At 58.4% G+C, this 11,940-nt stretch overlaps 1 protein-coding gene across 1 annotated transcript; it reads right to left on the bottom strand.

Moving 5' to 3' along the window:
- Positions 1-7,161: 7,161 nt before the first annotated feature.
- Positions 7,162-10,919, bottom strand: NKX3-2 (NK3 homeobox 2). The gene is made up of 2 exons (XM_077878036.1): positions 10,424-10,919; positions 7,162-8,891 (listed from the first exon to the last, which is right to left on the bottom strand). Exons 1-2 carry the CDS (start codon positions 10,893-10,895, stop codon positions 8,362-8,364), a joined length of 1,002 nt encoding a protein of 333 aa, XP_077734162.1. The 5' UTR covers positions 10,896-10,919; the 3' UTR covers positions 7,162-8,361.
- Between the last annotated feature and the right edge of the window lie 1,021 nt (positions 10,920-11,940).

Raw genomic sequence — 11,940 nt, 5'->3', positions numbered from 1 at the left:
CTATCTCAACCAGCAGCACTGTCTTTAGGTGGCGATCATAAGCCCATAGGGGGGTAAGAGTCCATTTCACCTCAAGGCCTCTAGGAGAAGCAGTTCTGCCCAGGGCCACTGAGGCCCAGCACCCCCCTTAGCTCAGTCCCACCACCAGATCCACCACAAATATCTCTCCAAGGATGTCCCCATCCACCAGGCCTGGCTCTGTGCTCTGAGGAGCCGCTGATGCTCTCCAGACCACTGTCACTGTCCAATTTCCAAATTGGACCATCCTCCTACCCCGTCTCACACCCCCATATAAACCAGAAGCACAATGAACATTCAGGATATGGTTTTTCCAGTCCTCAGCTGGTCAGGTATTGTGTACATTTTAATAGAATCAAGTATGAGATGATGAGATGATTTGTCAAGTTTGTGTGAAGCTCAGGTGGCTGCCAGGGCAGCAGGAGGGATTTGAAGCCAAGGCTCAAGAGCCTGACCCCGACACCTGAGGGGGTCTCCTGCTTAGCCTTTCCCCCAGGACTGGTGCCCAACAGGCTGGAGACCTTGGGGAGGTTTGAAAAAGCTTTGCTAGCCCTCCTGTCCTCTGCTGGCTTCTGGCTTCGTTGCCACAGGCCTGTAGATACATACTTTGATCTGAGGGGGAGTGATGTGAGACAGACAAGGACAAACAAGGATTCTAATCCTCATTCATGAGTCCTTCAAGTTTGTATTGAATGTCAAAGAACAACAGGCTCCATGCTAGGTGCTTGGGGCCACTGTGGGGGCAAGTCTTCCCAGCCTGTCCTCCCAGAGCTCGCAAGGCCAGGTCAGACCATGCCAGAGCAGGACACTGAACCCAGTGACACTTCTCACTGCAGCAAGTGATAAGGCACGGAGGCTGGGACAGCCCCGGGAGGGACGTTTAATTGAAACTTGACAGGAAGGTGGACTGGGGGGGAGGCCCGGGACCTGGAAGTTGAGGCTTGAAGGGATAGGGAACTTGGGCAGGCTAGGTCCTCCCATTAGCCCCGTCTTTTTTCTCACCTACCCTGTGTTCTCTAACGTCTGTCTACTCTTGTCACTACCTTATATGTGTGTTGTGTCCTTTCCCACAGCTGGGAGTGGAGGGCAAGGGCCAGTCACTCAACTTCCCCCAGAGGGGCAGCAGCATCCAGGTCCTCCTCCTAGTGACACTCCTGCTCCAGGTCTAGGACGCGTGTGGACCAAACCCATGTCCGCACGCACCTGCAGGAATACTCGGGACACCTGCGCAAGAGCAGTGATTTTACTATTTAGTTTTTCAGTCCTCAGGGAGGAGGATCAATTTCACTGACGACCGCTGCAAAAACACGAGCAAAAATGTACTAGAGCGGGACAAAACCCCAGACCTGCGCATTCCTTGAAGCCGCGGGGACACTTCGGTGCCTCATTGGGTCACTCCTTGGCGACCTCTGACCCTGTGCAGCCCCGCATCCATCCGTGGCCTCAGACTCTCGGCTGGCGCAGCAAGGCAGGGACCAGCGGGGTACACCGAGGTCCTGAGAGAAAACTGTGGGCGCCGCCAGGCAGCCCCAGCCAGGCCAGCACCCGCTCCGTAGCCTGCTGGTTTTTGCGTAAAAATCCCCGCCACAGAGCTCCATGACGCGCGGAGGGAGGCCTTGGCGCACACAAGGGGAGCCATTCAAAAATGTTAATAAGCTTATTAAAATAATCGGCTTTACTGGCTCTTGTTTTACAACATGCTGCCCACCCTTGGTGGACTATGGGAGAAAAAGCACTAGTGGCATTAATTTTTTTTTTTCCTTAACGCGTTTTCCGTCCAAGGACAGGGGATTCTCTGGGGCTCAGTGCGGCCACCGAGGAGGAATAGCCTCAGGTCTCCCCGCTCCAGAGCGCCGTGGGTGGGGAGAAGTCCAAGCCCAGGAAGAGCCGGGCTTTCCAACACAGCTGACCACCCAGGTTCGGGAAGTGGACAGACGAGGCCCAGAGATAACAGCCTTGGAGAGAACTGCGGTGCGGCAATTGAGGGCCCAGCTCCTTGTAAAAAATAAAACAAACCAACTCCCTCCAAAAACCTGCTCTGGAAGGGCATGGCTCATTATTTAAAGTAGAAAGGCTTTGTCTTCTACCTCGACTCCCAGCCAGACAGAGGTCAGTGTGGACTCCAACCTTACCCAGATTCAAGCAGCATCTCATACCTTTAGGTAGGTAGGTAGATAGATAGATGATAGATGCAGAGAAGAGGAGTTAATTGCCTGTGATTCATCGAGTCAGTGGCAGAGCTGCCTTCTGCCTGCACGCTCAGGGCCGAGGCAGAAACACTTTATGGGTCTAGGGGGTTGTTGAGCCCGATTCGACCACTTCCCGCCCTCGGAGGTGCTGGCTGGAGGGAGAGGCTCTCACCTGCATCTCCCCGATGTCCAGGGCGCACTCCCCTAAGGGACAGGGCGCACGCCGGAGCGCTGCTTGGCCGGCTGGGAGGCCTGAGTGTGATGACCAGAAGCAAGCCGGGCTGGGGAAGAGAGGGACTCACCGAGAAGCCCCCAGGAGTCCCCAGGAGTCCCCCTCACGCCAGAAGCTCTTGTTGCAATTGCGGAAACAGTAAGGAGTGGTGTAGGTGCTCCGTGAAGACCGTGAAGACCGCGAGGCCTAGGGCTCTAACCGCGGGGCTGCGGGGCCTCATCCGGCCTGTGGGCGGGGTCCCCCGGGGGAAAACGCGGATGCTTCAGGGAAGCAGAGTGCAGTGAGCGAGTGGGGGGCGGGGAAAGCAGCGTGTCACGCACACTTCTGCCAGCCTGGGGGAAAGGGTGAGCCCAGGACGGGCTCACCTGGACCCTCCCGCAGCTACTGTGCATTATTCCCTTTGAACTTGACATTCCAGCAGGAACCCATAGGTGCTATTCGCTTGTGCAGCGCATTCCGGGTCTGCTCCCAATCGGCCAGAAGCCAGGCGCCTGTCTTTCCCTGCCCGCCTCAAAGCAAAAGTAAGGGTAACAGCAGCGCTCCTGGCGGGGTGCAGGGCGGCAGGGCCACTCGCCAGTTTTCACGTCCACGACCTGCCCCAAATTTGAACGTTCGCCGTTTCCTTCATAGGTGTCACAGCCTCATACACACCCAGCAGGTTTGAAAGAAGTTCATCGTTCAACAACAACCCCGACTCCATACCGGACCACCCTTGCTTGCAGGGCCCTGGGAATCAATCTCTTTTTTATAAATGTTTTAATGAGTTGAGCAACCCAGTTTATGTTGAATAACTTCTATGTGTAACTACAGAAAAAAATTAATTTATTACATGTTGTAACCATTTACAATATAACACAATTTTTCTGCAACCTGCTTTGGCATTTCTTCATTTTAAAAAACATATTTATCAGGAGACTTTAAAACTGGCCAAGGCCAGGAGTTTCTATACCTCTGAAGGACCCTTCGTTGAGCACACTGCAGGTCACTTGGAAACTCCTGAAGGGTGCAGGAGTTCAAGGAAGATTGTTTCAGATCTGCCCACTAAGCATTGCCCAGAAGTTCATAATTAATAATAATAATAATAATAGTAATAATGGCAACAGTAGTAGTAAGTCCATACCAGCTGTACAGTGCTTAATGGTCTTCAAAACATACCCACCCTTAGTAATCCAACCACCCCAGAGCCAAACCTGGAAATGCCAGTTCTAAAGGACCATCTATCCACACTGCTGGCCCCAAATACTAAAATATGCTTCTGAGCTTTGAAAGACTCTGAAAGGCCTCCTTACAGCTGGTGACATTGAGCACTATTTTTCCATCTGTAAAATGGAGACTATGTCCAAGCTGCTAAGGAGGCCTCAGGGAAATGCTGTAGAGGAGGATGCGGAAGCACTTTTTCACATGTAATGTTCCAGACAACAGAAGGTATAGATATTTGTTGTTGTTGTGTATTGTTTGGCTGCTCCTCTGGGCCGCCCACAGGTTAGGAACCTCAGCTCCTGCCTCCTTCATGGGTCTAGGTGAAGCCCTCACTCAAGGCCAGGGCTTGTGCAGTAGCCACGTGCCACTAGCCTGTGTCACTACCTGCCCTCAGTGCTTTCCGACTTACAAAGCACTTTCAAGCATTTGCTGCTTCCTGCAGTCCCCACGCAGCTCAGTGTAATTCCCAGTTAAGATTGTCATCAGGGTGAGGCTGGTGGCCTGCAAGACAAGCCCTGCAGCCCCTGGGCAGTGGGGCCCCAGTGCGAGGCTGTCTCTCTTCCCTCCCCATCCTTTGTGGACCGGGAGCTCCTCCACCAGGATTCACGTTCCGGAGATGTCTAAATTTCTCCGCTGCTCAGGCTGGGTCGGCAGCAGCTTTCCCCCGAGGCAGAAGCCTTTCTGTAAGCCCAGCTGATTTCTGGGGGCTCGTTGATTTCCAGGGGCTCACGTGAGTCTGGATTCTACTTTTCCCCAGCAAACAGTGAGGAACCATGAAAGGAGTGGCATCTGGGCCAGGAGAGAGCTCCGGGGCTGACTGGGGCCGCCGAGTCACAGCATCCCCGCCCCTGGGATGTCTGCAGGCCTTGGAGGACGCCTTGCTTCCGTGGGATGCTCGGTGTGGTGCTTCCAGGCTTGCCAGTTCCCGAGTCTGCAAAAGCTCCCCTTTCCGGGAGCTCTCAGACACCGCCCCTCCCTGGGCCCAGCCCCTCCGGGATCAGGGAGCACGACCAGGTTCTCAGAGGCAAGGTGACACCTTGTTTGAGCCTCCCTCGGAACTCTCTCAAATGAAGTCAGATTTGCTGTCAACCTCTCCCCTTCGCCAGCGTGGAGGAGTGGGAGTGCTCCAGGGATTCTCAGTGCCCTGGAAGCCGTTTATTTCCTGAAATGGAACCCATTCCCAAACTCCCACTGCTTGGCCCAGCTCTTCGGAGACACTCCTGGCCCGTGAGGTCCTCAAACCTAGTTGCTTGGAGTTAGAGGCAGCTTGGGAGACTCAAGGCCAACAGGCTGGGGTTTGAGTCTCTCTCTCTCTCTCTCTCTCTCACACACACACACACACACACACCAGAGACATTTTGCAGCCCGTGGATCTCAAATTTGCTGCCCAGAGTAAGATTCGTGGGCTGAGCCTGAATCCTTGGGTTCAATTTCAGTGCAGGTCACAGCGAGTCCCCTTCCCAGCTATTCCCTTCCCGTGGTTTATCCGTCTAAGTGTGCGGGTCGTAGCCAGCTATCTCCAAGGCCAGCTCTCAAATTTGCTAAGGGCCCAAAAGGACTGAGAAAGATGAAGAGGTCTAAAGGCTCAGCTGGCAGCTGACTCCAGAAAATCAGGCCCCCGGGAAGCCGACAAGGAGCACTGCACCCCGGGGTTGCAGAGAGTGGGTGGACTACAGTCCCGTCCGTCCGGAAGTAAGGCGGGCAAAGAGCCGGACTGACTGCTTTTTTTAAAAGGCAGGGCTGGGACTGGAGAAGGAAAAGAAATTCAGAAAGTAATACCGCAGATTTCCAACAGGACCCGCGTCTACGGCCTGGGGCCCAGGTAAAGATACCCCTCTTGGGTCTCCAAATACCAGGAGAAATCTGCTGAAGGCCTGCTGGCCCTGCAGGCTGATTCCAACTCCACGAATCCCATCTCAAGGCGCTGCTGCCAGCGCCAGCTCCGGGGCAGCTCATAGTGAAACTGCAACACTCCGGGGCAAACTGAATTCATTTGAGTCATTTTTCCCGGGGCATCTGGAGCCAGCCCAGCATAAGTGGCCGTGGCCGAGGCAGGGAGCAGAGAGGGGATGAGGAAGGGAAGGGGAGCCGCCCGGCCTCCTCCTCGAAAGAAAATCCCAGTTCCCTCAACTCCAAATCCGCAAGGATGGAGGACAAACTTACCTCTTAGGCCAGCGTCGCGATGAACTGCCATTTCAGAAGGGGAAAAAAAAATCGACACCCCCCCCAAACCCCTCAGGAGTGGCAATCTCTGCAGAGAGGAAGGGAGAGAATTCTAGCATTATTGGAAATGTTCTAACGTTCTACAAGGAAAATGCATTCACGATTAATTATGGTTTGAGTGGAATTTTTAAAACATGCCAAAAAAGAAACAAAATAATTGCAGGAACAATCTAGAAGGAAGATGGACTTGGGGGTAAGGGTGTGCGTATCCAGAGGGCCTTTGCCTCTCCCTTCGCGATTTGCTGTTTCCACAAGCAGGAATCCTTTTCGAAAAGCCGTTGTTGGGACTCTCCGCTCTGCCGGGATGTGGGGCCTCAGACCCTCAGACCCTCGGCCGTGGACTTTGGGGTACAGAGGCCTGGGGGCCCTGAGGTGGGGAAAGGTCTCAGGCCTGGGAGAAAGCCTGGTCGGCCTTTCTGGTCTGGGTAAAATTGAAAGTAGCTGGGGCCGGAGTTTGGCGTCTCCGGCTCCGGCTCGGCTCCGGCTCCACCGGGACACCAAAGCCTTGGAGCCAGCAACGTGGAATTAACTCTTCCTTGCTCAACCCGGACGGCATGAGAGCTGTGCGGTGGTGAGCATTTTGCTCTGGCGAATTGGTGAGTCTGGGGAGTCATGGAACATGGGGCGGGCTGTGTTCCTCTGTAAAATGTAAATAATAAATAACCCTCTCTCTACTCACCCTCTACTTCCACCTTAGGCTTCTGTGTGGATCAAATGACACCGGGTCACAGAGAGAGGAAATGCTCTGGAACAAGGTAGAGGGACATTTGCACCTGGCCAAGGGTCAAAGCTCAGTTGACTTTCCTTGAGAGACCTCTTATTATATAACCTTGCTTATTATAGCCTTCAGATTTTCAGCGAGTTTTTGTTAGCCTATTCTCCAAACGAAATGAAGGCAGGGTCACTTACAGAAAGGCTGGGAAAATCACAGAGAGGTGATTTTGGGCAGGTGGAGGAGTCAGCAGGTTAGGTAGGGGTTGAAATTGACTGTGGGTTCAGCTAGGGATGCTTTCTGAGCTCTGAAATCAATCCCACGAAGGAGAAAGAAAAAGAAGAAATCCTAGGCATTTGCTTCCCATTCAGTGGGATTCATCTGTGACTCTTACCAAGTCCCCTACATCGCAATTCCCTGAGCTGTGCAGGTTTAAACACTTTCTGCGTGGCGGGCAGCAGAGCGGCTCCCTAGAGGGAAGATGCATCCTTGGTCCGGTGGAAAAGTGAGCCCCAGGCATTTTTATGGTACTGGATTCCCCAAAACCGGGCGGAGGGAGGCTCAGAGAAAACACTGCGTCCAGGAGGGCATGTTAAACTAAAAGTTTATAAATTAAAGGAAAAAGAAAGATAAAGCAAACAGAGCTTCCAAACTTCACAAATCTTTTTAAAGTTAATATTCTAGTTGAGTGCACAGTGCCCTTAAGGAGGCAAAAAGCAACAAGGTTGACAGGATCATCTGTCTTAGGGGCAGGGGCTGGGATAGGAGAATCCTGGGTCAGAACGCTGGAGTGGCGCAGAATGGGACCAGAATGGGAGCAGAATGGTCGGTAGAGACAGAGGGGGGCCTGGCGATGAAACTGCGGGGGACGGGGGACGCCAGGGAAAGGCTGGGCAGGGATATTCACATTGAATACAAAAATAACCGTTATTTGAATACAAACAACTGAAAAGTGCTACAAGTTTTAACCTCCTTTAAAAAAAAATAAAGAAATAAAGGAAAGTTTCTGCCAACGGCTGCTGGGTTTGCTCTTTCCCCGTTCGGTTCGGAGGTTTCCAGGAAGCTCCCCAGTTGGGGGCAGCCCTGGACTTTGGAGAGGAAAGATGGGGGGCCTCTGCCCTGCCCTGTGCTCCAGGCTCCCTTCTTTACATTCAGCACCCAACAGGGTGTCCCCACCCGAGCTCTGACACAGGGAGGGGTGGGACAGAGGGCCTGAAAAGCAAACCTTTCACGGTTCAGATCAACCCCAGGGCTCGGGGCTCCTTGGGGGCTGTCAGGGTTCCACACCCCTTTGTTACAAATGCAATTTCCAAAAAAAAAAAAAAATAGGTATGTAGATAAACATAGATTGGTAGCATGGATACCATGAACGATTGTGGCCTAGCGCACGAAGCTCCGGGCCAGCCTGAAATTCTGGGGATTCAGGCTCTGCTCTCCAGGAGTTCTCTCCGCTTCAGGGAAACACCGTCTCCTGGCTGATACAATCCAAATCCAACTTTGCTGTGATAATAAATAACGTCCAAGAGCTTCCAGGCAGGCAACGGGAGAGCTAGGCCCCTAGGCCACAGGGTGCCCCCCCCCCGTTCGAATTAGAGAAAGGCGCCCCCTCTGGACAGACTCAGTCCCGCTGCCAGGGCGCACTCCTGGACATCTGAACCTGGGCTGGATTTCATGGTCCGCTTGCCCCCTCGGCGGGGCGCCCTCGTACAGTGCACAGCCTGCACAACCGTCAGCGGCCGACCGGAGCGGGGGCGCGGGGATCCTTTGCTGCCTCGCCCCGGGCCGGCTCACTGGGTGCCCGCGGCGGCTGCACACGTGGAGAGCGCCCAGCCGGGGAGGCAGTAGTAAGGGTAGTAGTAGGAGGGCTGCAGGGGCAGCAGCGAGGGCGGCCGCAGCACCTCGCCCGGCAAGTACTGTCTCTGGTCGTCGCGCACCAGCACTTTCACCGCCACCTTTTTGGCGGCCGGAGCTGACGCCAGCAGGTCAGCGGCCATCTGCCGGCGTTTGGTCTTGTAGCGACGGTTCTGGAACCAGATCTTCACTTGCGTCTCGGTGAGCTTCAGCGACGCGGCCAGGTCGGCGCGCTCCGGCCCGGACAGGTAGCGCTGGTGGTTGAAGCGGCGCTCCAGCTCGAAGACCTGCGCGTGGGAGAAAGCTGCGCGCGAGCGTTTCTTACGCGGCTTGGGCGCGGCGGGCTCCTCCTCCTCCTCCGCGCCGCCCGCCGGTCCTCCGCCGCCGCCGCTCCGGCCGCACAGCGCCGGCCCCCGTGCGCTCCCGGGGCCAACAGCGTCGTCCTCGGCCCTGGGGCTGCGGTCGCCTGCGGACCCCGGAGGGCGGGGGGGACAGAAACAACAGACTGTCAGCGCCGCGGAGAAGTGAGATCTGGCCTCAGCTGCCGGGGTGGGGGGTGGGAGGGTGGGAGGGGGCTACGGAAACCCACTCTGATCCCAGCAGAGCGCTTGGGGAGGGTCTGCGAGCCGCGGGTCCCCCCCAAACAGTCTCACAACCCTGTCCCGCCAGCTCCTTGCATCTAGGCCTGTGCCGCGCGGGGAAACGGGCTCAGCTGCTGTGTCAGTGCCGTGTGGCCAAGATCCGGCTCCCTGCCCTCCCTGGGCCCCAGGCTCCGCTCGGAAACGTGGGGGCACTGGGCCGAAGCATCCTCACAAGCCTTCTCAGTTCTCAGCGCTGAGCCCTGGGGTTCTAGATTGCTCCGTTTCTGGGTTCACCTGCCTCTGGCACACTCACGCTCACACACACTCAGCGTCGCAGCACACACGTGTGGACTGCGCATAAGGGGAAAGTGGGGGGCCGAATCCTGGGGACACAAGTACTGGGTCTTACCCACTTCCCCAACCACCCAGGACTGTGTGAGGTCTGTGGCAACAGGCTGCTCCAACACCTTGGTGGGCTTCTCTCTCTCTCTCTCTCTCTCTCCCTCTGTCCCTCTCTTTGCAAGAAAATGAGAGGAGAGCTAGGGTTCCAGTCCTTGAACACTAATCTGATGCCAGCTCCTCAGCCTTTTCCTGGATCTCCCCCATAGCTCCCTAGCAGAGAGGTTCAGAGCTCTGGCCTCTGGCAAATACTATTTACTTGGAGCCAGCGTGAGGCCTACAGCAGCGACAGGGTGGTGGGGGCGTCCTTTCCACCCAATGACCTGCTAGCCTTGGCAGAGGATGTTCCTCTCTCTGCCACTTGTGGGATAACCCACCTCAAACCCCTCTTGCCCTCAGCTGGCTGCAGGGTGTGCCACCAGGTCTGGGATCCTCAGCCCATCCCAGCTCCCCTGACCCTGGGCTCTGGGAAAGCTAAATAAGCCCGCCCCCCACCCCCACCCCGCCAAGCCCAGGCTTGGCAGATGGACGCCTCGGTAGCACTTAGAGGTACCCCTCAGTACCTATCCTTGAGCGGAGGGCTGGACCTTGGGACCTCGAGCTGGGAGCATTTCTGCTCTATGGGCCAGGGGCAACGGGCCAGGGCACTGGCTACTCGAGGTAGGTCTCTGGGCCGCTGGCTCTTGCCTGTCGCTGATTTGGGGATTTTGGGCGCAGACGGGGCCGGAGCACTGGCGGCGGACTTAAAGCCAGGGCGCAGGGGTTTCCTCTTGGCCCAGTCCAGGGCACCCCTGCCCCAGGACGGCTCAGGCCTCCCCCGGGACGCAGGGCTCTGAGGAGTGTCTCGGGTCTCTCTCGGGCTCCGCGCCGGGAGGGAGGAGGAGAGCAGCCGGCGCCAGCGCCCGAGCTTCGGGTCCTGGGGCGCAGGGTGCTCCCGGCAGGCCCACCCCACTCGGCACGTTTGGCCTTCCTGCCCGCCCCTGAGCCCGGCCCCCTTCCCCGCGACGCCCGGGCAGACCTGAGACGCTGGCCGACATCTCGCTGTCGCTCCGGCCCGCGGCTTCCTCCTCCAGGTCCTTGGCGGCGGGCAGCTCGCAGCCCGGCTGGCCGAGGCCCAGCGTCCCCCCTGCGCGGCCGGCCCCGCTGGCCCCCGGCGCGTCCGCGCAGCGCCGCCCGCCCTCGTTCTCCTCGCTGAGCGCCGAGTCCGAGTCCCAACCAGCCAGGCTCTCCGAGGTCCTCCCCGCCGCCGTTCGGGTCCCGCCGGGCGACGCCAGCAGAGAGTCCTCCGCGCCCCCCAGAGCGCCCGCGTCTGTCTCCCCGAAGAGTCGCCAGCAGCAGACGGCGGGCGCCTCCGCCGCCGCCGCCGCCACCGCCGTGCCCCCGGGTACCGGGCGCCCCTCCGGCGCGGGCAGCCCGCCGCGCTCCTCTTTCTTGTTGAGGATCGCCTGGATGGAGAAGGGCGTCAAGGTGCTGGCGCCGCGCACCGCCATCTGCGCCGAGGGCCGGGGCGGCCGGCCGGCCGGGCGCGGGGCAGCGGGGCAGCTCCGAGCCGCACGGAGCGCGAGTGAGCCCGGCGCGCGAGGCCCCTGCAGCCCGCTCCTGCGCGGCCCAGCAGCCCCCGCCCCCTCGGGCCCGGGCTCCGCGCCGACCCTCACCCCCACTTCCGAGGCCCGCCCCGCCCGCAGACCCCCTCCCCCCAATCCGCCGCCAGACGCTCTCCTCTCGCAGCTCAGCTGGATTATCTCATCGCCTCGCGCCCTCCGGGGCGGGCCGGGGTCTGCCCCCCCCCGAGGATGCTGGGGGCGGGTCGGCGGGGCCCCCTGCGCGGCCGCAGTCCCGTCCCGAGCGCCTCCGGGGCGCACGGCCGGAGTCCCTTTTCCTTGGCGCCCGGGTCTCCTCCCCGGCTGCAGGCTTTCGCTCCTCGCTCGTCCTCTCGCTCCCAGTCGGCCCGGCTCTCCCGGAGCCCACCCCAGGGGCGGCGGCGGCGGCGGCCTCTGGACCGCGGGAGGCGCGGGGCACCTTTTCACCCCCTGCTCCGGTTTTATCTGTTTCTTCTCCCTGCCCTTGCCCCGCGTTCCGCCGCATGCCCCCTCCCGCGCGGGTGTCATTCCTCACCGCTGAGTGACAGCCCCAGGCCACGCCCCCTGGCTGGGCGGCCGGGGCCCTCCCGCCGGCGGATTGGCTGGCTCCGGCTGGGCGACGTTGACTTTAACAGACAAAACTGGGCACGTCGCGCGGAGAAAGTCAGGGTCGGGCTTAACCCCTTTCCTCCCAAGCCGGGTCCTCGAAGCATCCTCCGGCCCCCGGGAGGCTCACCCACCCACACGCGGTGCCCGAGAAGTCACGTTCCTTGCCTCCGCAGACGCGTCCACCCATTCCTGCGCTTTCATGCAACACGCTAATAGCTGAGTCGAAATCTGCGGGTGGGAGCGTGGGGAGGAGGCAAATCCAAGATAACGCACTTGGGTAAAGCGCGCGCGCAGCTTGCTGTTTCCTCGCAAGGCTCAAAGATCAGAACGAAATGCGTCTTTTCAA

Source organism: Canis aureus, chromosome 2 (genome assembly GCF_053574225.1).
Source record: "Canis aureus isolate CA01 chromosome 2, VMU_Caureus_v.1.0, whole genome shotgun sequence".
In the NCBI taxonomy this organism is placed as follows: domain Eukaryota; kingdom Metazoa; phylum Chordata; class Mammalia; order Carnivora; family Canidae; genus Canis; species Canis aureus.
Note: the sequence above shows the minus strand (reverse complement) of the source record. Positions and strands in the feature narration are given on the sequence as shown.